The sequence below is a fragment of the Sinocyclocheilus rhinocerous genome, unplaced genomic scaffold (assembly GCF_001515625.1).
Source record: "Sinocyclocheilus rhinocerous isolate Xijiao unplaced genomic scaffold, SAMN03320098_v1.1 scaffold1333, whole genome shotgun sequence".
Lineage (NCBI taxonomy): Eukaryota > Metazoa > Chordata > Actinopteri > Cypriniformes > Cyprinidae > Sinocyclocheilus > Sinocyclocheilus rhinocerous.
Window position 1 is genome coordinate 535224 of NW_015625783.1, and position 24675 is coordinate 559898.

The 24675-nt window shown below is 36.8% G+C and overlaps 4 protein-coding genes and 1 non-coding gene across 5 annotated transcripts in view; 1 reads left to right on the top strand and 4 right to left on the bottom strand.

Annotated features, from left to right (window-relative positions):
- The window catches only part of LOC107706221 (polypeptide N-acetylgalactosaminyltransferase 1-like), a 111930-nt gene extending 108595 nt beyond the window's left edge, over positions 1-3335 (bottom strand). The window contains exon 1 of the mRNA XM_016509856.1: positions 2969-3335. The gene's annotated coding sequence lies outside the window, so the exon portion shown is untranslated. The remainder of the gene's footprint in view (positions 1-2968) is intronic.
- A 5117-nt stretch (positions 3336-8452) lies between these two features.
- Positions 8453-8525, bottom strand: trnat-ugu (transfer RNA threonine (anticodon UGU)). The gene has a single exon. It is a non-coding gene; the product is annotated as a tRNA-Thr (tRNA).
- A 2431-nt stretch (positions 8526-10956) lies between these two features.
- On the top strand, positions 10957-12523 carry LOC107706244 (INO80 complex subunit C-like). The gene is made up of 5 exons (XM_016509898.1): positions 10957-11288; positions 11372-11482; positions 11571-11682; positions 11920-11987; positions 12100-12523. Exons 1-5 carry the CDS (start codon positions 11070-11072, stop codon positions 12229-12231), a joined length of 642 nt encoding a protein of 213 aa, XP_016365384.1. The 5' UTR covers positions 10957-11069; the 3' UTR covers positions 12232-12523.
- Positions 12466-16580, bottom strand: LOC107706237 (nuclear factor 7, brain-like). The gene is made up of 6 exons (XM_016509886.1): positions 16188-16580; positions 15591-15686; positions 15245-15479; positions 14869-15012; positions 13976-14449; positions 12466-12530 (listed from the first exon to the last, which is right to left on the bottom strand). The coding sequence occupies exons 1-6, from the start codon at positions 16578-16580 to the stop codon at positions 12472-12474; spliced, it is 1401 nt and encodes a 466-aa protein (XP_016365372.1). The 3' UTR covers positions 12466-12471.
- Positions 16581-20050: 3470 nt separating this feature from the next.
- Positions 20051-22092, bottom strand: LOC107706488 (zinc-binding protein A33-like). Its single transcript, XM_016510216.1, has 6 exons — positions 21713-22092; positions 21439-21510; positions 21085-21343; positions 20899-20921; positions 20689-20807; positions 20051-20391 (listed from the first exon to the last, which is right to left on the bottom strand). The coding sequence occupies exons 1-6, from the start codon at positions 22090-22092 to the stop codon at positions 20051-20053; spliced, it is 1194 nt and encodes a 397-aa protein (XP_016365702.1).
- Between the last annotated feature and the right edge of the window lie 2583 nt (positions 22093-24675).

Genomic DNA, 24675 nt, shown 5'->3' on the forward strand with positions numbered 1-24675 from the left:
AATATTTTTAAATTGTTGTTTTGTAAATGATTTTTTCTTTGAAAAGCAAAACAAAACAGTAAAAAGCACATTTTGGCTATTTAATTTATGCAATGGTGAAAAAATTGGCAAAATGGGAGGGGGAAACGTTCGGTATTCGGCCTTCGGCCCAGTGTTTAATTTTGTTCGGCTTCGGCCAAGAATTTTCATTTCGGTGCATCCCTAGTCAAAAGTTTGGAAACATTACTATTTTAATGTTTTAAACATTGCATATCTTTTGCTCATCAAGCTTTCATTTATTTGATTAAAAATACAGAACAAAACGGTAATATTGCGCAGTATTACTGGTATTACAATTTAAAATAATGGTTTTCTGTTTTAATATACTTTAAAATATAATGTTTTTCTGTGATGCAAAGCTGAATTTTGAACATCATTACTCCAGTCTTCAGTGTCACATGATTCTTCAGAAATCATTCTAATATGCTGATTTATTCAATTTTGGAAACAATTGTGCTGTTTAATATATATATATTTTTTTTTTACCTGTGATTATTTTTTCAGGATTCTTTGATGAATAAAGAGTTTAAAAAAAAAGAACAGAGTTTCTTTAAAATAGCAATCCTTTTTTAACAATTCACTACCATTCAAAAGTTTGGGGTCATCTTTTCTCTTTTTTGAAATAAATTAATACTTTTATTCAACAAGGATGTGTTAAATTAATAAAAAGTAATAGTAAAGACTTATATTGTTAGAAAAGATTTCTATTTTGAATAAACACTGTTCACAGGTTTTCAGTCATCAATAAATCCTGAAAAAAGCATCACAGATTCCCCCCAAAAATGTCATTTTTTAAATTTGTATTAGTTTGCATTAGGGATGTGCCGATACGAGTATAGGTACAGAACGGTTCACGGGGCAAATTCCAAATGGAAGTGATCATCCCTATCCTCTTGGAGTGGGGACTTTGGAGTGAGCAGGGCACGTGCATACCATTATGTAGTAGTTTGTAATGCACTTGGCAAAGGGAGCGACGTAATTTCTTCATTATCTTCAGCTGGCATGTTCCCGTGACAACGCAGCACGGTGTCCGTCAGCAGATGTCGCTGTTTTACTGTCATAAATGTATTTTTATTGTTGTTAGCATAACTGTTGCAAATAAACATACATTTATATTTTTAAAAGTTTTTTAAATATGCTATATAATATATAAAAACTAATATACATATATAACTTTTTAAAATATAAAATGCATTTATTTTTTATGCCTGCTGCGTTGTCACGGGAACATGCCAGCTGAAGATAATGAGGAAATTACGTCACTCGCTTTGCCAAGTGCATTCCAAACGACTACATAATGGTATGCACGTGCCCTGCTCACTCCAAAGTCCCCACTCCAAGAGGATAGGGATGATCACTTCCATTTGGAATTTGCCCCGTGAACCGTTCTGTACCTATACTCGTATCGGCACATCCCTAGTTTGCATGCATGTGAGCCTATGATCAAACAAAATGTTTATATTTATGTTTGTATATGATAGTTTTATAAATTTCCCCAAATTTTCAATTAATTCCCATAAATTACCAAAAATTCCCGTAATTTATAAATTTCCAGAAATTTACCGGAAATGTTCCGCCCCTTTGCAACCCTACTTCCTACACACTGGAGCAGCCCTCAAAATGTCTAAACAGCAATGTCAATCTGAACAGCTAAGTACTTATGGCAAATTAAGCCATTTCAAGTAATCCAACAGTGACTAGTTGGCTTTTTCATTGTAATTGGGTTTTTTTTTTTTGCAAATATTTATTTACTTCACTAGTAGCTAGTCATTACATACTTGATCCAACTACTTATTCCATTGATGACTAATATGAATAAGTCACTACTAGTACATATTAATTAGTTATCAGTACTTATTCCTTTGTTACTAGTCGCTGTCTCATGACGAGTAACTACTCCAATGTTTCTGGTAACAAATTGGAACAAAACATCGCCACTGAATTCTATGGGAATTTGTCATTCAGATGTAAGCCATAAATGGCTATCCTTTTTCTGACTAGAATGAATTCTAAATTCTAAATGTTTAGTACTTCATGTCTTAGTTACTACTGACTATTTTAAGGGTTAACGTTACTAATATCTGTTCCAGTTTTCTTAATGACAACTGAATATTAGTACCTGTTTATTAGACGGTAATATACCTAGTCCAACTGCTACAACTGCAACATTTTTAACTAGTAGTCAGATTTTATTGTACCTATAAAGCAGACATTTTGACTAATAATTACATTCGCACAGTAAAAAAAAAAAAAAAACTGCAAGTAGTGACATAAGGAATGTTACTAGTAACACCTGGGATAGATAACTAATGTCTCATTAATCTGTACTAGGATGGAGTAGACTAGAATGAACACAAGAACCTGAATAACCGACTGCATTAGTTAACATGAACCAACAGTGAAAAATACTTCCTAAATCTTGCTTAACAGTAATTTCAACGTACTAATACATGAATACAAAAGTTGTATTACTCAGTATTACTGAATGGACTTACACTAACATGAACTAACAATGAATAGTTGTATTTTATTAACGTCAACAGAAAGTAATAGCCTAATGTATTGCTCATTGGAAGTTAATATTTGATTAACGTAGCCTACTTCTTAGTAAATTACAGAATAAGTAGTAATACAATTATACATAGGCTACTAGTTAGCTTTAAAGGGGTAAATTTGATATAACGGCATGTGATACATGCCTTTGACTGTGTCCGTGTGCGATTTTTTTTACAAGAAATTTTATGGACGCTTGAAAAAAAAAAAAGGTTGAATTCCCGTATTGAAACACTGCTCCTGTTTAACCTCTTGTGCGTCTTTCTGCTTAACACTGACACCAGAAAAGCAGTCTGCTACAGAATAGCCCAAGACACCGGGAGGCGGTGATAATTATGCGGGTTAGATGTTAGCTGTAGGATTTAAATGATTTTACCTTCTCTCGTTTCGACAGCGCACTGCACGATAGGAGAGACCGCTGAGTCCTTTCACTTCGTCCCGGTGCAGATCTGAGGCTCCACGCGCTGGAAAAATGTGATCTTCAGATCGTAGTGCCTCAGAAATTAATCCCAAACATGATCGAGCAGAGAGCTGGCCTGAAATACAGCGCTTTTCTCTAATTCTGCTGTCTCGCTCCGAGGGGAATGTTAACCCGTTAGTTTAGTGAGCGCGGGGCGGCCTGTTCGCTGGTAATTATGGGGTAAATTGGCCGAAGATCGAGGACAGTCCGTCCACAGGATGAGCGCTGCGCTCCGGCTGAAAGCACCGAGTGAGCGCCGCTACTCGGTCTAACGGAGACGGAGCATCTGAAGAGACCCGCCCACTCTGTGAACCCGGAAGAGAACTGTCAATGCATTGGCATTAATGGCTTCTGTTGCACAAAAGTGGGAGAGCCATGGGTGGACAGTGGAAATATTATTATCAGCCATCTAACTGTTTGTCTGACTAAATAAATAAAACATTGAAGAAAAATCTGCAGAGTTTCTCTTCTGAAAGTGAGAGAGCTTTATTTCTTTGCTAACCAAACCAATGCAGACCTCCCAGATGCTGTTGTTCTTAGATAAATACATGATGGTTATCCAGCTTTATTCATGATATATTCATGATATAATTCTGATTTATGAACTGCATTGGCCCAACAAAATGCAAAATGACCTAGGCCGATGAGGAAACTCAACACTTTTGTTTTGCATAAACAATGTTGACAGTGTTGTTTGATGTTTTGCATGAACAACACCAGAAGTGTGATACATCAAACACTGGTCCGAATACTGTATTAGGTATATTATCAAGTTATAGGTGAATTTGCACTAAAATAGTGTTGATCATATGCACAGCCCTTGACATCAATAACAAAAGCATTTTAAAATCTTAATTTTGCTTTCCTAACTATGTAAGTATATTTATATGACCACTGCATTTTTTTAATGTAGCATTGTTATTGCCTTCCTGCATACCCCATCAGAGTAGACCTGTTTTTTGTTTGTTTTTTGGTGCATTTGGGCACCATTTGAGACCACTGGTAATTATTACAGGTAAGGCTAGTTTCATGTTGTCATATGGGTCAACTATTGGGAAATTTTGGTCAATATGTTTATCCTTTTGTTAAAGTGATACTTACTTTTCATTGCTTATATAACTTTACATAATGTCACCCATCGTCCTACCTCTACCACTTTGTTTTGCACTGCTAAGATATAAACTGCTCCATAATGTTGACATCCTGTAGTGAGATTATTTCTGTACTTTGGAAAAAACACACACTCACTTCCTGGTTTGAGAAAAATGCAAAATGGCAACATCAACATGACCCTTGCCCTATGTGCTTGGCAGCTGTAAAAATCTTCCAGAGAATTATTTGATTCATCATAATTCTTAGTGTTAATGTTTTTCTAGAAAAAATTCAGGTTCTTCACTCTATTTTATGTTTATTATATTATTAATATTTTTTAAAGTCGCTTCAGAATTTAGCTTGTTTTAGTATGAATGAATATATTCCTTAAGTGTGCTTGTTTGACTTTGCTTATGCTTTAGTAATGCAATAATATATCTTTGTGGGAAAATAACAGTGCCATATCTAGTTCTATTAAAAGCACATACACTATAATATTATTTGTCAAAACTTGCCTGACACTATATATTTTGTCTCCTTTTTTCTTCTTTCTTTCTTTCTTTCTTTCTTTTTTCTGCTTTTTGTGCATTTGTTTCAGAGACTAACAGTAGCACACACACACACGCGTTTGTTTCTGTGAATTGTGGGGACTTTCTATAGACTTCTATTACTTTTATACTGACCAAACTATATTTTCTATCCCCTAACCCAACCCTGACCCTAAACCTACCCCTTACAGAAAATCTGTTTGCATTGTTACACTTTCAGATAAACATCATTTACTATTTTTAATCATTTTTTCCCTCGTAGGGACTGCAGGCCGGTCCCCACAATGTAAAAAATTTCAGGTTTCACTATCCTTGTGGGGACATTTGGTCTCCACAATGTAGCATAAACAAGTACACACACACACAGAGAGAGAGCTGACATCTCTCAGTATTCAGCTGTGTATTTGAGGTTTATTGAGATAGAGTGACTTTCTAAACAATGACCCAGGAAAAAGCCCAATCTTTCATTTATTGCATTTTAAGTTTGACTGATAAAATATTCATGGTTGTTTGCAATTGAACCTCAACACAGAATCTCCATCTATCGTTTATTTATGTATTGCATGCAGCCACTTGTAGCAGCATCGTCTTGATGAAATATAAATGAGACGTCAAGTGTGTTCAGTGCGTTCTTTGCCCCATTCCTCTCTCAACCTTTTATAAAAACAGTAACTCAGCCATAGTACAGCCAAAACACTACAGCAGGACTAAATTGAGGTGAATCAAACAGATGTATTCAGGTCAACTTCCAAGAGACCCAGCACTATAGCAGGAACGAGGAGCTCTGTCCCCTCTTATCAGTGGCCGCCTACAACATCTCAGTTGTTTTCTTCAAGGAAGAGGAGTGTGTGTGTGTGTGTGTGATAATAGTGATAATTATCGAGCAATGTTCACAGGATACAGGATAAACTGTGAGAAAGTTTTATTCACTGTAAAACAGCAGAAGTTCCAGAGATGATCTGAACTTTACTTTGAATTTCTGAAGTGAGACTTCAAGTAAACAGCCATTATACGTAATCAGAAGAAGCGTTTTCTTCACGTAAATGACTTTTTTATTTTTAATTTATTATTGTTATTATTTTTTGTGTGGTAGATAATGGCACAACAGAGAAAAACAAGAATCACTTCAGGAAGAGGGTGGAGTTTCTGATGGTGTAGACTGGATTTACAGTGCTGTGAAAAGTATTTGCCTGATTTCAGAAATAAAAACAAAATCTCACACAAACCAAAGACAACCTGAGTAAACACAAAATATAGTTCCTAAATTATAATGTTACTTATCAAGGCAAAAAATTTATCCAATATCAAATAACCCTTTGTGAAAATGTATTTGCCCCCATAGTTCTATGAAACAGCATTTATAATGGGGATCAGCTAAACTAATGGGACCAAGCCTGATTCCTGCCAGCCAAGGGCAGTGTAGAGTAGCGTTTGTTGTTTGTTATTTCTCCGATCACAAATGCAGACATGGTTTTATGTTTACGCGGCGCGATACGCAACGCAACGATTAAAAACACCGTATAAGTCATTATAATCAGTAATTATGTCCCCACTGGATGCAACAAATGCCTCGTTTGTAATGGGTTTTATTGGTTTTGTCTTGTTGTGCCGGGAGACGGCATCACAGTATGTTGAGGGTAGTGTTGGGTCGTTCTTGAACGATTCGTTCATTTTGAACGAATCTTTAATGTGACTCGGGAAGAACGAGTCGTCTCGGGAATGATTCGTTCAGTCGCACATGCGCATCATCCTATAGGTTCTGTACTGGAATAGATCAAGTAGTTCACCTGGTTCGAGTCTTCGGGGTTTTCCGAGTCGTTCGTTCATCACGTGACAGACCCATAAGCTTAACCTATGCAGTCTGAACCGGAAAGAGAATTGATTAGTTCATCTCTCGAGTCTTCGGGTATGAATCATTCGTTCATCACATGACAGCCCCATAAACTTAACCAATGCAGTCTGAGCCGGAAAGAGAATTGATTAGTTCATCTCTCGAGTCTTCGGGTTTGAGTCGTTCGTTCATCACGTGACAGCCCCATAAGCCCAAACCCGAAGACTTGTCAGATAAGAGGTGAGGTGAGCTAATCATAGACTGAAGACCCAGGTAAACAATGAATTAATCTTTTCTGTTTCTTATAGCAGTTTTGTATTGTTTGTAGTGTGATCAACGTTTGCGTAAGTAGTAGACGTGTTAGGGAAGTAACACGTAACATTTAAATTATATTTTGTTAAAATGAACGAAATGACTCGAAAAAAGATTCGTTCATTTTGCTGAACGAGACTCAAAGGTCCGAGTCAGTAAAATGATCCGAACTTCCCATCACTAAGGCAGAGCCGTAGAGAGAGAGAGAGAGTTGCGACAACGGAAGTTCGAAACGCTTGATCGTCACGTGATTCACGTAGACTTTTTCAGACCGATGAGCTTTGTAAAAATTGACGCGTTTCAGAAAGGCGGGGCATAGAGGAGCAACAATAATGTACATTATGTGGAAAATAATGTGGTTTTTGAACCTTAAACCGCACAAACACATTGCATTACACCAAATACACAACATAATGTTATTTTCAGCAACGTCATATGACCTCTTTAAATCAACACTTACAACTTTTTCAACATGAAGTTGGTTAAAGGTCTTCCTCAATAGCACACTATGCCAAAGTGAAAGAATTACCAGAAATTATGAGAAAGAAGGTGACTTGAATAGGCTACATCAGTCCGGAAAGGCATACAAAGCTATTTCAACGGCTCTGGGACTCCAAAGATCCAGAGCCATTATCTCAACAACAAAAAAAAACTGTCACTGCTTTATCATTACTTTGTAACTGTCAACTGCCAGTCATAGTAGTAAATCATCAGTAAAACATCTGCTAAAACTTTATTTTTATGGTCCCTCAACATTAATTTTACTGACTATAAGTAACTTTGCAAGTACATATCAACTAAACCTAACCCTAACCCTCCCTAACCTAACAGTCTGCTAACACTATATTGAGAGTTAGTTTACATGTAGTTGCAAAGTTACATGTAGTTACTAGGATGTCTAAAGTGGACTGCCGAAATAAAGTGTAGCAAAGCGGAGAATGGTAAAGATTGTTTCCAGAAGTGGTCGACAACAATTCCTTCAAGAGCACAGCTCTGACTCATCCAGGATGTCACAAAAGAGCCATAGACAACTACTTTAGTATTAAGTGAACATTAAGTAAACCTATTTAGAATTAACTACTTTTATTCTTATGCTGTATATTTGACAAAATGTCACCTGCAATTGAATCTGTATGTGAACCAGAAACAATACTAGGCACACTGTAGCTTCTAATTAATAGATACTACTGCTGCCATCTACCAGCATCACAAGGTATTACAGTGGCACATTGAGAACAAAAACAGCATTGTAGAGTTACGGGACAGTATGTAATAAATAGAAATAGGTTTCACACCCTCTAGAGAAATAATAATTTAATTAATAATTTATTTCTCTTGAAAGCCCCTGGTTGGAGCAGCTCACAATGTTGTAAATACATTTTCTGGTTTTATTGTATTGATGTTGATCTGTCTGATATTTGTTATCTTCAAGGATGATTGTATTTCCCATGCCAACAAGAGCCTTTATGGAAGAACAGGACCATATCCCAGTTTTCCCTCTTCTATGAAGGTTCATGTTCATCTAAACGACCACAGTATGTCGTGGTATTTTGTCCTCATCAACCCAAATTCAGGGTCATTTTTCAGAACCGGTCACTTTTCAAAAGTTGTCCAATCAGGCCCCAGCGAGAATTGAACTCGCGACCCCTGGTTTACAAGACCAGTGCTCTAACCACTGAGCTATGGAGCCTCACCTGATGGCTGTTACTCATGTAAGTGACATAAAGAGCTCACTTTGAGCTAGCACAACAAAGACACACTTATAGGTGTGGGCAGACAGCCTGAGATGTCTTAACAGATTCATCAATGGTTTGAGGAAAAAGTCAAAGCTTAGGGTGTGAATCTCTTGGGGAAGTGGCTTGAGTGGTTGGTGGGGCCTTTTAATAGTTGTAATACAGAATCCCTGCACATTTATGCATATTCTTACTTATAGGAAAACATGAATATCAATCAACACTCTTTTAAGCCGTGTTAGTCTGAGATGATCAGACTCAGTCTAAACAACAGTCTGGCCACTTTCTTGTATCCCAACTGACTTAGTTTGTTTAAAAGGTGAGGTTTTATTTACATTAACCCTGTTCTGAAAAGGAATCAGTAGCTGTGTAGATATATGTGGTGAAGAGAAGGCGAAGACAAACTTGAGAAGAGCAAGACTTCCTGGTTCTAGAGATGCCATTACAATTCACTCAGTATTACAGTCAGAATGAAAGACTTGAGAATGCAATAGAATCAGATTCATTTGACTGTAATAAGTTCATGTAGGAGTTCAAGACTAAAGGTCAGACACAAATACACTGGAATTGATTGCAGCTGCTTAAATCTTTCAAAGAAGATTCGGCACCATCGTTCCTTATTCTTACAAGCAGAATCTAAAACATGCCACATTTCGGTTAGTTTGCAAAATGGAAAATTAAGAACCTTTACTGAGAAAAAAATTGTTACAGATTGAACATTTCATTTTAAAGATTAATAAAACATGTAAAAACATCATTTTTGTGTGGATTCATCAAAACTATAAAACACTGGGAAGACTCTCTCTGTGAAGGTTGTTGTCAGTGTGTGTAGCGTTAGTTGTGTTAGTTACGACCAGAGGAAATATCTTAGCCTATATGAGGAAGTCTTTGAATATTGGCTGAAAAAGGCAGAGAACTACTGCTGTAGAAAAGAGAAAGAAAGAGTTGATGTTGGGCCATTTGTGTTTGAATATGTTAGTTTTATAGAAATGCTTCATGATTCAAAGCATTTCAAACGTCACAGCAATTATCAACCATTTTTACTGCACATCCTGCATCGCAGACCTAAACGCTGTGTGTTCGTGAATAATATTATTAACCTACCAGACAACTTGTTGATATGCTGGTAAAATGAACCTAATATGACTCTACGAGGTAATATTTACAAAAATCACGAAATGCTACGCCTTTGTATTAAAACAATGCCTTTGCTTTTAGAACAGCAGGATCACTTTTTGTCGTTACATTTTTAAGTAATCCAGGCAGAATAAAGAAGAATACATAGCCTGCTTTTTGAATAGAAGTTTGAATGATAAAAGTACTGGAAGCACTGAATAAACTCAAGGACAACATAATGTTCTACTGAGCATGTAGCTCTGCATGGGGTGATTTCTCTCTCACATTTTTCTCTTTATGTCTCCAACAATATTTCACTTCAAAACATTCAGAGGGGTCCATATGAAAGAGAACGAAGTGAACTCTGAAGTTGACATTTGAGATGGCAGAAAAGGTGAAATGACAAGTAATGGCATTCAAAGAAAGGACAAGAACAGAGAGAATGAAATGAAGAAAGGTAACACTCACCTCTTTGAAGCCTCGTCTCTGTGGATATGATGTAAAATAGGCAAAATATGAAGAAAGTAATATTTCTAATATATCCATATAACTCTATATACCTGATTGCTATAAAAATAAACTCAAGTTAGACATCCTTAACGAGAAGAAATATCAATGTTTTCATATTAAATCTTACTGTGGTTTGGTCTGTACATCAGTTAAAATCGCAAATTTACAACTACACTGATAATGGTTAAAATTGAAATAACTGTTTTTGATGCTGTGTAAATTTTCATTACATTTCTCAGTGAAAGACAGACGAGAAGGGAGACATGAAGGACAAATGCCACTGTGGTGGATGTTGTATCAAACTCTACGGCGAGAGGAGAAATAATTACCTGACATCTGTTTTTAACAAAGTTAATTAGTCATTTATTTCCCCCAGTAACACATGCGATTGAAATATAAATGCCATTACCCTCTTGTATTCTATAATGAGTCTGTCATAGAGCATAAATCAAACTTAACTTCCGTGCTAACTGCTGTGAAAGGGACTAGGCAATGTGTTGGCCCTATTTCAAATTAAACTTGAAATATATTACAGAGATATTAGGCTCAATCATTTTATGTAGGACATCCATATTATTGTTTTCAGTTCAGATATCAACAAGTCTTAGTCATATCTAACTGAAAAGTAGAACACATAAACAAGCTGAAAGATTATTTATTTTAGTGTAAATATATAAATGACAATGATCTTTCATGTTGTTTTATATTTGTTCTACACAACCAGCGGAACCATCGAGGGAAATTGAGTGTAGCAACGGAATACAAACGCCTGGCACTTTCTCATTGCTTCCGGGTTAACGGGATGTTGTGAAGAGCTGCAGGCTAACGTGTATACAACATTTCAGGTTATGATTGTTAAAAGTCAATGAAGACACATGTCTGCCTCTTCTGAACTGGGAATATCAAAAGCAAGGGATTTAAATCCAGCGACGCTCTCGGCGGGTAAAGCTCAGACAGCGGCGGCGTTAGTTGCTCAGGCCCGGAGCAAGAAACGAGCCGTCAGTACCGCGACCCACACAAGCCCGCAGCCAAATAACAACAGCAGCAGCAAAAAGAAGAAAACACAACCTGCGTCTTCAACTACTCAGGCTCCGGTAAAGAACTAACTCTAGCCCTATACATGACAGGTCTACTGTTTACGTTTTTTGCTTCATTATGTTTCTCATCGATGGTGCAGCATTTGTCACAGGTTGCTCCAGTGGAGTCGACTTTTGAAGGAAAACCAGTGGGAGTTGTTGATGTAGAGACTTCTGCCAAATGTCTTCCTTTTAAAAACCCCAACTTTGTGGTAAGATTTTTTTTTTTAGATTAGAATAAAGTCTAAAATGTTCTGTGTTCCAGTTCAATACATTCATAAGTTCTTCCTCCTTCACTAGCACTCAGGTATTGGTGGAGCAGCAGCAGGGAAGAAAAATCGGACGTGGAAAAATCTCAAGCAGATTTTAGCAGCGGAGAAAACACTGCCCTGGAAAATCACTGATCCTAACTGTGAGTCTGACTTACAAAAGTAACAAACAAAAAAAACACACTTATAAATCAGACTAAAAGGCCTGTTCACACCAATGATGATAACGATAAAGATATAGTTTAAAAAAATAATACAAACATCTAATCTAATTGTCAAATCATGTCAGTAAACTAATGCATTTATACCTTTAAATGTTGTTCTATGTGTTGATTTAATTTGACAACATTTAAAAGTCTTTTGTTGTTTTTGTCTGTCAGATTGCAGCATAGATGCACCTCCTTCTATGAAACCTGCTAAAAAGTACTCGGACATATCAGGACTGCCGGTGAGTCTGTTGGAGAATGTTGTCTGTTAATAATTTGGAAGCAGTCGCAATTTTATGAGAGTAGTAGTATTATCTAACTATGCTTAATGATGTTTGTATCTTTGTTTCCCAGGCAAACTACACTGACCCTCAGACTAAACTGCGCTTTGCATCAACAGAAGAGTTTTCCTACATCCGTCAGTTGCCCACAGATGTGGTGACTGGATACCTGGCTCTCCGTAAAGCCACCTGCATTGTGCCATGAGAGAGAATATAAATCTTTCCTAAATGCACTTTTAAATGCTGACTGACCAGTGGATGTAAAGGACTAAGATACATTTATCATATCACATTCTGTTCCTTGTGTATGTTTATAGTTGCCGCCTTTAATTTGATTGATTTAGCACTAAATAATTCTTTTTACATTTAGGTTTTCAGTGTGTTGTTTAAATGAACTACTTGAATTCTTATGATGTTTGTTTGGCAAAATGAAATCTGAGATCACCTATATGTGTAACTTTGTTAAACCACTAACAATACAAAGCACAGTGTTGTCACAGTTGGCTTAATATATTTTAATTTCTCACACATTATTCTAACCAAGAAAGCCTCAACTTTTTTAATTGAACAACATTAAGAGAGCATTGTAAACTAAACTCCTGTAAATTAGATGATAACAAGCAAAACTGACAAAAGGTATATGTAGCGTCTTGACCATGGGAGTTACAGCTAAAGACAGACTTGTTATAAGGAAAACTTTGGTACTGGAGATGCTATTAACATACAACTTAAGAGTGCAGAAGAATTAGATTCATTTGAGCATAAGGTCATTCAGGAGTTCAAGGCCTTACTGATATTGGGTTTAAAACAACTACAGTTGGGTGACCATTTAAATCTTTAATATCAAGGCAGATTCAGTACCATGAGTAATTTTTCTTAAAGCAGCAGCAAAACAAACAAAAAAAATATTTGCTACAAATTATAATTATAATATTTATATATAATTTAATTATTAATATTACAGTACAGTGTCAGAAATGAACTTTTCCATTAAGGGGCCATTTTTGCCCCCTGAAATTGATTTCCAGGGACAGTTTTATCACCACCTTAATAATTGTGTCTGTTGTCTTTAATGTCAAATACTTGAATTTAATCAATTTAACTTCAATCAATCAAAATACTTAAACTATTGCCAATAACAATTGACCCTTCCCCAGGAGTTTGACCGCCAGGCGCTCTGACCCATCATAATGGCAAATATGCCATTTTGTCTGACAACAAACTCAGACAGGTGGACTTGTACTTGAAAAATGGTGTGTACATTATTCCGTGGTTGAAACAAAATATCTTCTCATGGTCTTTCATGTTTATTTTGTGATATAACTAGTAAAGAGGAAGAGATGATCGGTTCACGTGCAGAGACAATTATATCACACCATTGAGATGATTTAGTAGGCATATAAACAGTTTTATCAAAAGCTCTCTACTATGTATTCATACAACTCTTCATTGCCTTATGGAACAAACATTTGCAACATTTAACCATCCAGAAGCACATGTTCGCTTGCTGTGTGCTGCTATAGAACAAACAGGGTTTGGCACATATTTCAAAAACCACTACTGTTATTCACTCCTGTATGACTAAATGACAAGAGAATGATATGAAAACGAGCAATAACAATTCTTTGCTGTATTGTTCATCCCAAAGGGAGTGTTATCCTGTAAACCAGGGTTCCTCAAATCTTGCCCTGGAGGGCCAATGCGCTGCAGAGTTTAGCTTCAACCCTGATCAAACTCCCCTACCTGTGATTTTCTAATGATCCTCAAGACATTGATTAGCTTGCTCAGGTGTGTTTGAGCTAAACTCTGCAGGAAAGTGGATCTTATGGGCCAGATTTGAGGATCCCTGCAGTAAACTGTATAGTAATCCTGCAAAATCTCTCACTGTTTTTCTGTGGTTACAACCACTTTAGCCGGTAATATTTGCAGAGAGGAGGCTACATTATGACAATGAAAGAATGGAAAGACTCTCTCTGTGAAGGTGGTTGTTATTGTGCATAGATGTTTGTTAGTTACGGGATCACAGAATGACAGTTTTCCTCTGTCCCAGTCCAGCTCCAATCTCACCCTCTGAAGCTTCTCTTTAACTGGAAAAGGACTGTTGGGTTTCTCTGGGGATTGTGAGAAATATTCATCATCTTTGTACCAAACACACCAGACATTGGTGTTAAAGAAAACTCTTCCCTTCCTTGTATTTGATTCTGTGGTTACACCAATAATCCACCATGAATTGTCTCCAACCTCCACGTTCCAGAAGTGTGATCCTGAGTTAAAGCCCTCTGAACCCAGAACACAGGCATATTCATCAAATCTCTCTGGGTTATCAGGAACTGGTTGATGCATCTCACTGCGTCTCAGACTGGTCAGATCATCAGACAGAATCAGATATGTATTTGCAGTGTTTGGGTCTAGAGTCACAGGAGCTGAGGAGAGATACAAACAACATGTGCTTTTGTTCTGATGCTTATTTAACCAGTGTGAGTGAACATAGTATTATTCAGGCCCGGTACTAGGCTCGCTGGACTGGGGGGGCAATCAGAAATTGTGGTAGGGCAGCACTTTCTAGGGTAATATATTCATACCCCCACTAGACCCGGCCCTGGTATTATTGATAAATACTATTGCTGACAAATGTTCAGACAGTTTCCTCTGATTTTGAACAGTGCTATTATGGATAGACTTGCTTTGTAAATGTAATTAACTTTGTATTTATTTACAGGGAGTGGGGGTTTAAGAGGTTCTATAGTCTGTTCATTGAGCCTGGGGTAGAAGAGGATACCCTCATAAAACTGTTAGGCCATTTGAGTTAATTGAAAACACTGTGTATGTTTACACTACTCACTGTTTCGAACAAGTTCCTGCATCTTCTTCCAGACTCTGAAGGTCAGGTTTCTCAGATGATCTGCCACATTAATCAAAGCTCCTGAAAGCATCTGTGGATCCTGCTGTGAACTCTGGGCTCTGGAATAACATCCACCAGTTAGAACTGCAATGAGTTTGAGTTCACAATCAAAGACACAAGTCACACAACATCTCACTTACCTTTCCAGTGTGACATTAAATCTCTGGAAAATATACAAAACAATTTATTATCACCTTAAATTATTAACATTTTAATATTATGTCACAAGACCTTATCAATACAAAGTGAGAGTTTGACTATGCTGGACAATAAGCAAGTTGTTTTGTGCACAAGAACAAATATTCAGTTCTCACATGTAGAAATGAGGCATCACTGGTGTGAGGCATCATCTTTTCCTCTATGTCTTTTATTGTGTCTGATAGAGCTGAGATCTGTCTGTTCATCTCCTCAAGCTTCTCCTTCAGCATCTGACTCTTCTGCTCTTCCTCTTTCCTCAGTGCAGTGACTGAAGCTTCTTCTTCATCTCGCAGAAACTGATGAAGCTTCTTAAACTCCTCTTTAATCTGCCGCTCTGTGTGCTCAGCCTGAGTCTGAACATAAAAAATAAAGAGATTCACCTCTGCATTTTCATATAACAGATTACATATTTTCATGATAAATTCATTGTTAAAAGTATTGATGATTTGATTCCTGATACTCACCTTGATGTGCTGGATTGTTTTATCACAGTCTCTTTTATTGTTTTCTGTGTGTTTAAGCTTCTCTTCTAAAGACTTCAGTGCTGTTTTGAGCTGCTCCTTGAAGTTAACAAAGTGTAACAGAACAGGTAATACATTTGCTTGTGGTTACATGTTCTTATTACTCTCTGACTCTCTGGAATAAATTACGCCGATCAATTCTGATTATTGTGTTTATCAATGGTTTATCAATGGTACTATCATTGTGATTTTATGTTACCCTAATATAAAGTGAACTGACCCCTTTTTCCAGTCATAGACAACTGATTGTTTAGCATGAACTACTTTCATTCTTATGCTGTTTATTTGACCAAATATAGTGATATCACCTAAATTTGTAATTGTATATGAACCAATAATGATATAATGCAAATGCAATACAAACTTCAGCCCTGATGGCTGTGGCTGGATATATTTTATTCTGCTGCCATCTACCAGCATCATAAGGTATTACAATGATACACTGGTAAAATAAACTAACAAACCTAAATTTGCTCTAACTTGCCTCTTTTAACCAATTATGATTTCATTATTGTAGCAGACATGAGAAATGTGTCCAACCTTGTAAGATGGAACAACTTCATTAATGGGGCGGAATCTGTGACTGACATGTTTTTCGGAATCTCTGCACACAACACACACAGGTTGTTCATCATCCAAGCAGAAGAGTTTGAGTTTCTCATTGTGGAGACTGCAGACCTCCTCAGACCCTGAAGCACTTTCTACTGTGAATGACTCGCATAAGTTTTTTAACACCAGATTACACGGAGGTTCGTCTCTTGAGGATCTTCTCCTGCAGACAGGACACTCCTGAGTATTGCGGGTTTTCCAGAACTGTTGAAGACACTCTTTACAAAAACTGTGACTACATGACAGGATAACAGGAAAACCAAAGATTTCACAGCACACGGGACAAGTAAGATCGTCCACAGATACTGTTTTCGCAGAAGCCATTCTCAGCTTTTCCTCAATTTTTTTCTTTCACTTTCTCTTCTCTGGTTTCATTAATAACCATCAGAATCAGCAGGCCTGCTGTCTATTCCGTTCTCAGTCCAGTAGAAATATATGGCTAAAAAAGTTTTGTATGTTTTTCTCTCTACATCACTGAATCCTCTCTGCTTTTGTCCAAGAGTTGAGGAAAGTGTGGCACCAAGGAGAGAAATAATAAGAGTCGCTTCCTGGTTGTGAAAGAGGGAGGAGTTCATGATTATCTGGAGCTTCTGGTACTTTGAGACTTCTTTAGTTGATATTCAAGTTCCTACAAGAAAGCAAGAATGTGAATCGAGAAATAAGTGTTTTGTTAAACTAAATAACTTAAGAAATAAGTTTTGATGAGCTAAGCTTAAACTGTTCTGTGGACAGACAAGGAGGTTATTGTAATAGTTTATTGATTCACTGAAATTCACAACGCAAAGTCACAGATTTGCTCTATTGGACCAAACAGGTTGAACTGAACTGAAAAGTTCAGTATCATATTCCTTCTCTGATATGCTGTCATACAGTTTGATATATTCATAAGTCATTAATTTTTCACAGTCTTGCCTATAAATAAAGACTTAAAGGGTTAGTTCACCCAAAAAGGAAAATTCTGTCATCAATTACTCACCCTCATGTCGTTCCAAACCCGTAAGACCTTCGTTCATCTTCAGAACACAAATTAAGATATTTTTGATGGGATCTGCTGTGCGCAAAAGCAAAAAAAAAAAAGACTTTATTCAACAATTCGTCTCCCCCGCCTCACCCTAGCGCCATTTTGGAGAGTATCCACTGAACGCAAACAGCATATGTTGTTCTGTGTCAGCTGCGCCACGCGGATACATTGTTTTCATTCACATCAAAGCACAAACAACATAGAAACTATCCCTTTAACTGATTTGGTTGATTGTGCCTGATTGATCCTTTTTTTCAACAGTGACAAGAGCCTGTAAGAATTGTCCTCTGTAAAGGTTCACATTCATCCAAGTCAATACAGAGTGTCATGTCATTTTTAGTCATTTTTTTAGACCAAATTGACAGTCTTTTTCAGAACTTCATAGGTCAAATTATGAAATGTAACCACTGAGATATGGAGCCTCACCTTTAATTAATATTTTAGTATTACTGTCATATTTTGCCCTGGAAAAATCACTGATCCTAACTGTGAGTCTGACTTACAAAGGTAACAAAACATATGAATCAGACTAGTGTTGTCAAAATAATATTTTTAACATTATAAGAATAATAATGCCAGACCATGTAAGTAAATGGATATGTTTATATCTTAAGTGCCATGTCAGAGTTTCAGTGTGTTGATTTAATTTGACAAGGTACAAATGTCCCTTCTGTCTTTTTTTTCGGTCAGACTGCAGCATAGATGCGCCTTCCTCTATGAAGCCTGCTAAAAAGTATTCGGACATTTCAGGCATACCGGTAAGTCTGTTGTAAATTTTGTTTTGTTAATAATGTAGAAAAAAATATATTATTGAATATTTTGAAGCTGTGACACTAAATTTATAGACTTGATGTAACATTTGATTTCTATAACCACACTTAATGATGTTTGAATCTGTGTCCTAGGCAAACTACAGACTAAACTGCAGTTTTCCTTCCGTCAGTTGCCTACAGATGTAGTGACCGGATACCTGGCTCTCCGTAAAGCCACCTGCATTGTGCCCTAACAGAAAACTCCCCCCAAAACACATATGTATGCTGACTGAATGCTGAATGCTACAGGATATGAAGAACATACTTGCATCAGATCAAATTCAGTTTCTTGTGATTTTTTGGTTTCTTTTTTTATTAAATTGATTGGTTAACATAATATAAAGAAGAGTGACCCCTTTTCCATTTGTTTGTCAATATACTGTTTGCAGTGAACTACTTAAAGTTTATTCTGTATTTTTTATTTATTTTTTATAAAATATCATCTGAGATCACCTATATTTGTAACTGTATGTTAATTAAAACTATACACTGCAAATACAATGCAAACTGTAGCACCTGATTCCTGGATAACTTTTGTTTTGCTGCCATCAACCAGCATTATGAGGTACTACAGTGATACGTCGAGAAAATAAATCAACACACTAGAGACCCTTCTGAACTTTCAAAATTAGACAGTAAACCCACATCAAGACAGTGCTGTTAAAGCCTTGGAGACTTGGATGGTTAACTAAGATCAGAACAGCAGTCTTGCTGCTGTTTTATATGGAGCCCAATTGACTACATTTGTTTGTAAACTTATTACACACACAAGAGCCTTCTACAGAAGATATATATAGACTACTTAAATTGTTGATTGCTATCAGGATGTAAAGAGATTTTCAAATGGTTGAAAATCTCTTTACATCCTGATAGCAATCAACTGTTTAAGTGGTCTATATATATCTTCTGTAGAAGGCTCAGGACCATAAAATGTTCGACTAATCATTGCATTCAGTCGGAATGTCCTACCTGCCTGTCAAACTATATATTTGCATATCTCCCCGCTGCCAATAGTGAGAGTTTTGGGCGTGGCTACTGTAGCAGGCTGAACTAAGGGGTGTTTAGCTGGTGTAGAAAAATAAATAAATGATCCTTGCTAAAATACACAGAGAAAGAAAGTGGGGTAAAACAAAGGTAAACATTGGCAGTGTTTTTACAAGATGGAGGAATTTGTTGGGATGTTTGGGTTTCAATCGATACGACAAACTTGCAAAGTTTCTTCTTGACAGGTAAGCTAAACTTAAAGTTAAAAGTTTTCCTAATATGTTCGACCATGTATTGAAAGAAGTCGACTTTTACCTTCTTTTTAATAGACTTTATAGACCTGTAATAGCTGTTTTTGTGATGTTTGAGTTGGGGAAGGCGTTATGCACGAAAGGAGCGTTTACAATGGTTGTTGGAAAATGACTTTATTTTTGTACTAGGTTACCGCAGGTACCCTACCTTTAAATGGATTAATTATCAGACAATGATTCATTTCATCACCTCACCAGTCACCATACGGTGATCAATTCCTGAGAAACTGTCCCAATTGCAGGATGGAACTGAAAAAACTTAACATGCAAAAAGTGACAAAGTGTTTAGTGTCTTGACCATGGGTCAAGTTAGACTTGTTAAGAGCAAGACAGTGGTAGTAGAGATGGTCAATACAAGAAATGAATATGGCATTAACCTACAACACTCATTTTGACAGCGAATTCAGAAGAATTCAGATTCATTTAACTGTAATAGGTTCACTCAGGAGTTCAAGACTGAAGATCAGTCAGATCAGACTCCAACAACCACTTTAGCTGCTGGTAATATTCTTAGGGGGAAGGTTTCATCACGACTATAAAAGAATGGAAAGACTTTCTCTGTGAAGATGGTTGTCAGTGTGCGCAAATGTTTGTTACTTAAGGCATCACAAAATGATAGTTTTCCTTTGTCCCAGTCCAGCTCCGGTCTCACCTTCTGGAGCTTCTCTAACTGAAAAGGGGGTTGTTGGGGATCTCTGGAGAATGTGAGAAATATTCATCATCTTTGTACCAAACACACCAGACATTGGTGTTAAAGAAATCTGCTCCCTTCCTTTTATTTGATTCTGTGGTTAGACCAATAATCCACCATGAATTGTCTCCAACCTCCACATCCCAGAAGTGTGTTCCTGAGTTAAAGCCCTCTGAACCCAGAACACAGGAATATTTATAAAATCTCTCTGGGTTATCAGGAACCAGTTTCTGTGTCTTGCTGCGTCTCAGACTGGTCAGATCATCAGACAGAATCAGACGTGAAGGTGCAGTGTTTGGGTCCAGAGTCACAGGAGCTGGGGAGAGATACAAACAACATGTGCTTTTATTCAGACGATTTAAATAGCATTAGTGAACATTATTACTAATAAATACCTGTCCTATTGCTGAAACTTTTTTGCTGACAGTATACTGGGATTTTGGTGAGTGCTGTTTTTGGCAGATCATCTTTTTAATTTATTTTAACATTAATTTACAGTGGTCAGGAAGGGGCCTGCCCATAAAAAATGTTCCTGTGACCCTGAGAATTTAAGCAAGGACCTTGCATAAGTTTACATTATGTCTGTAACATCTTAGCTCTTTAAAAGACTCACTGTTTTGAACAAGTTCCTGCATCTTCTTCCAGACTCTGAAGGTCAGGTTTCTCAGGTAATTTGTGACATTAACCAAAGCTCCTGAAAGAATCTGTGGATCCTGCTGTGAACTCTGGGCTCTGGATAAAACAATAACATCCACTAGTCAGAACTGCAATGAGCGTAGTGAGTTCACAATCAAAGACACAAATGACACAACATCTCACCTACCTTTCCATTGTGGCTTTAAAATGCTGCCAAATATGAACAAAACAATTATCTCCTCTAACAATCAATATTTCCATTAATTGTGCAATTAATTGTGTTAAAGGAGCTTCTCAATACAGGGTGAGAGTTTGACTATGCTGGACAATAAGCAAATTGTTTTGAGCACAAGAACAAACATTCAGTTCTTACTTGTAGAATTGAGACGTCACTGGCCTTCATCTTCTCCTCTGTGTCTTTTATTGTGTCTGATAGAGCTGAGATCTGTCTGTTCATCTCCTCAAGCTTCTCCTTCAGCATCTGACTCTTCTGCTCTTCCTCTTTCCTCAGTGCAGTGATTGAAGCTTCTTCTTCATCTCGCAGAAACTGATGAAGCTTCTTAAACTCCTCTTTAATCTGCTGCTCTGTGTGCTCAGACTGGGTCTGAATATAAAAACAGAGAAGTTTACCTCTGAATTTTTATACTGTATAGATGAAAAGTTTTGTCCATATAAATTGTGTTAAAAAACTGAGAATTTGACTCTTAGTCAATTAGTTTTATTATACTCTCTTTTAATTTTTTCTGTGTGTTTAAGCTTCTCTTGAAAGGACGTCAGTGCTGTTTTGAGCTGCTCCTTGAATTTAACAGTGAAACAGTGAAAATCTGTTTGATCAGTTTCAGTATATGCATATACAGTGCAAACTAGCTACTTATGCATGGATACATTTTATTTTTATTACAAAGATGCATTGAAAGAAAAATGAAACTAACTTCTTACACTTTCTTCCACGAATTATAACGTCATTACTTCGAGTAAAGAAGAGAATGTGTCCTAACTTGTAAGACGGAACAGCTTCATTAATGGGGCGGAATCTGTGATTGACATGCTTTTCTGAATCTCTGCACACAACACACACAGGCTGTTCATCATCCAAGCAGAAGAGTTTGAGTTTCTCATTGTGGAGACTGCAGACCTCCTCAGACCCTGAAGCACTTTCTACTGTCAATGACTCGCATACGTTTTTTAACACCAGATTACACGGAGGGCCGAGTTTTGAAGATCTTCTCCTGTAGATAGGACAATCCTGAGTATTCCTGGTTTCCCAGAACTTCTGAAGACATTCTTTACAGACACTGTGACTACATGACAGGATAACAGGAGCCTTGAATATTTCAGGACAAGAAAGATCTTCCACAGAGACTGTTTTCACAAAAGCCATTTACAGCTTTCAAATCCAATGATCTTGACTTGTCTTTCACTTTCTCTTCTTTTGCTTCATAAATAACCATTAGAATCAGCAGGTCTGCTGTTTGTTCTAGAGCCTCAGTCCAGTAGAAATACAAAATCCTTTTTGTAAGTTCTTCTGTCTACATCACTGAATCCTTTTTACTTTTGTTGAGATAAGTTGAGATAAGTCACCCTATGGCACCGAAGAGAGAAATCCTTCCTGATACTTTTTGAAAGAGGGTGGAGTTCATAGTGATTGTCTGGTTCTTTGAACCTTCTTTTGTTTATTTTAATCAAGCTTTTCCTGTAAGGGAGTGAGTATGTGAATCAAGCAATGGTTAAACAACTGCACAAGTTGAATTATACTGATCAATTGAGCATCTCACTTCATGTTTCTTTTCTGACGTGCTGTCATACAGTTTGAGGTATTCATAAGTTCTTACTTCTTATGGATTTTTATGGCCGTAAGCTTGATTTGTCACTCCACTATAAAGTGACCCCATTTCCACTCATACTTTTTCCACTCATTAGATTTTTATTGGATTGTTTAAATTGAACAACTTTTATTCTTGTGCACAACAATAGCTCCTGACACCTAGATACATTTTATTTAGCTGCCATCTACCAACTGTAAGAAACTATAGTCTGCCTCGACCCAGATTCCATTCCACAATATATGTTTGATCATGCTCATTTCCCAAAATGGCTTAATTATTATAGAGAAGAAGAAAGTCAACAGTTAGGTTGTTTCTAGACCGTTTCAGATAATCCCATCCTGAGCAAATGGTCACCAATTGTAGAATGGGAGCGGGTGTGGGACACTGAGAACCATCTCAGACAAAGGAGTGTCATAACTTAATTAACATACACAGCTGTTATGACAGGAGCAACTTAATTTACATTAATGGTAGTAAACTGGAACTGCATAAAAGGTTTGAGCTTAGGATGTTCGGGGTACATTCCGACTCCATTGAACCCAAGGTACTATATGTGCTTTGTCACTGCTATGCTGCAATAAACATCTTCATCGAGATCTTCGACGTCCTCATCACTTTTTCTTATACAATCTAGAAATTTCTATTTTAACCAGTGGAAGAGCTAGACTTTTCTATGTGGGGTGGCCAAGGCTACTTCAGGGGGTCCACAGACCATGAAAGAAAATTGAAGGCATCAAAGGAGTATGAATGGATCTATGACTGGACCAGATGTTCTCCAATGTGGCAGATTGTGTTGTCCAACAGGGTTACTTCACATTACTCATTAGGTAAAAATTCCTATACTGTACCTTATGACAATGTGACTGCAATGTATATGTGTGTATAGCTTTCTAGTAAAGATAGCTTTCTTCTCTTTCTTCTTTCACTATAGCTTTCTATTTTTCTATTCTATCTACTTGTTTTTCTTTGTGTGTGTGTGTGTGTGTGTGTGTATATGTATATGTGTGCGCATTTTTGTGACAAATGAGGACATAAATTTGTATAATGACAAGGGTATGAAAATGTGTGTATTACTAGCACAGATGTAAACATAATATATGTTAGGCTAAATTTGGATCTCTCTTATCTCTATTACCTATTTGATTAACTTTAAATTTGATTTGATAAACTATTTGTTAATAGAGCAACATGTGTAACGTTAACATTCACAGCTACTCCCCTTTCGTAAAACATAAAGCCAATGGATGCGATGCATTCTCAAATTCAAGGTGTCAATCCAAAACAGTGAATCTAATCACAGGTAAAGGTTCACTTCAAGAATGAACAAAGTGGCTTGTCTCCGGTATCAACCCATTCTGTAGTAAAATCAGCAGAAAAAAGTAAGGGTGATCTATAATATTAGGCTGTATCTTCTCTGTATAAGTTTATCCAATCCACAGAAAGACAAACAGTCTTTACACACACTTTACACAGTGTTTGACCACGTGGAATTTATTTGTTTTAGCCCAGGGTAATTTTCAGAACAGGTCATGCTTCAAAACTTTTCTCGGGCTCTGGAACACCCTTCAGAACTGTAGTGAGTTTGAGTTCACAACCAAAGACACATTTGACACAATGGCTCACCTTTTTTATTGTGGCATTAAATCTCTGTAAAATATACATTTACATTTACATTTAGCTATTTAGCAGATGTTTTTATCCAAAGCGACTTACAAATGAGAAACAAAACAAAACAATTCAGTATCTCCTCAAACATTATTTGCATAAATGAATTGTATTAAAGGAGCTTCTCATTATAGGGTATGAGTTTGACTGTGCTGAATAATAAACCACTGCTCTGTGAGCTCTGCATTTCCATATAACAGATTTATTGTTGTGATTGTCCATAATAAATTCTATGTTGAAAATATCGAGAATTTGACTCCTGATCCTCACCTTGATGTGATGAACTTATTACACTCTCCTTTCTTTCTTTCTTTCTTTCTTTCTTTCAGCTTAAGATCTTCTGTGCTGAATTGAGCTGCTTTTTGAATTTAACAAAGCAAAAATCTGTGTGATATCATGAAATACAGTGACTCATTGAGAAAATAAACCAACAAACCTGGAAAAGTATCCTTTTAACTGAGACTCTCCTTAAC

What these genes read in the sequence shown, in the direction of transcription:
- LOC107706237 (XM_016509886.1), bottom strand. Translation starts at nt 16,580, where the DNA reads ATGGCTTCTGCGAAAACAGTATCTGTGGACGATCTTACTTGTCCCGTG. An exon ending in CAGTGATGCCTCATTTCTAC is followed by an intron (nt 15,013 to 15,244) that starts ATGTGAGAACTG and finishes AACTCATTGCAG; the next exon opens with TTCTAACTGGTGGATGTTAT. An exon ending in GCAGGAACTTGTTCGAAACA is followed by an intron (nt 14,450 to 14,868) that starts GTGAGTAGTGTA and finishes ATCTCTCCTCAG; the next exon opens with CTCCTGTGACTCTAGACCCA.
- LOC107706244 (XM_016509898.1), top strand. Translation starts at nt 11,070, where the DNA reads ATGTCTGCCTCTTCTGAACTGGGAATATCAAAAGCAAGGGATTTAAAT. An exon ending in GAAAATCACTGATCCTAACT is followed by an intron (nt 11,683 to 11,919) that starts GTGAGTCTGACT and finishes TTTGTCTGTCAG; the next exon opens with ATTGCAGCATAGATGCACCT. An exon ending in CGGACATATCAGGACTGCCG is followed by an intron (nt 11,988 to 12,099) that starts GTGAGTCTGTTG and finishes TTTGTTTCCCAG; the next exon opens with GCAAACTACACTGACCCTCA.
- LOC107706488 (XM_016510216.1), bottom strand. Translation starts at nt 22,092, where the DNA reads ATGGCTTTTGTGAAAACAGTCTCTGTGGAAGATCTTTCTTGTCCTGAA. An exon ending in AATGAAGCTGTTCCGTCTTA is followed by an intron (nt 21,511 to 21,712) that starts CAAGTTAGGACA and finishes CACTGTTAAATT; the next exon opens with CAAGGAGCAGCTCAAAACAG. An exon ending in ACAGAAAAAATTAAAAGAGA is followed by an intron (nt 21,344 to 21,438) that starts GTATAATAAAAC and finishes ATAAAAATTCAG; the next exon opens with AGGTAAACTTCTCTGTTTTT.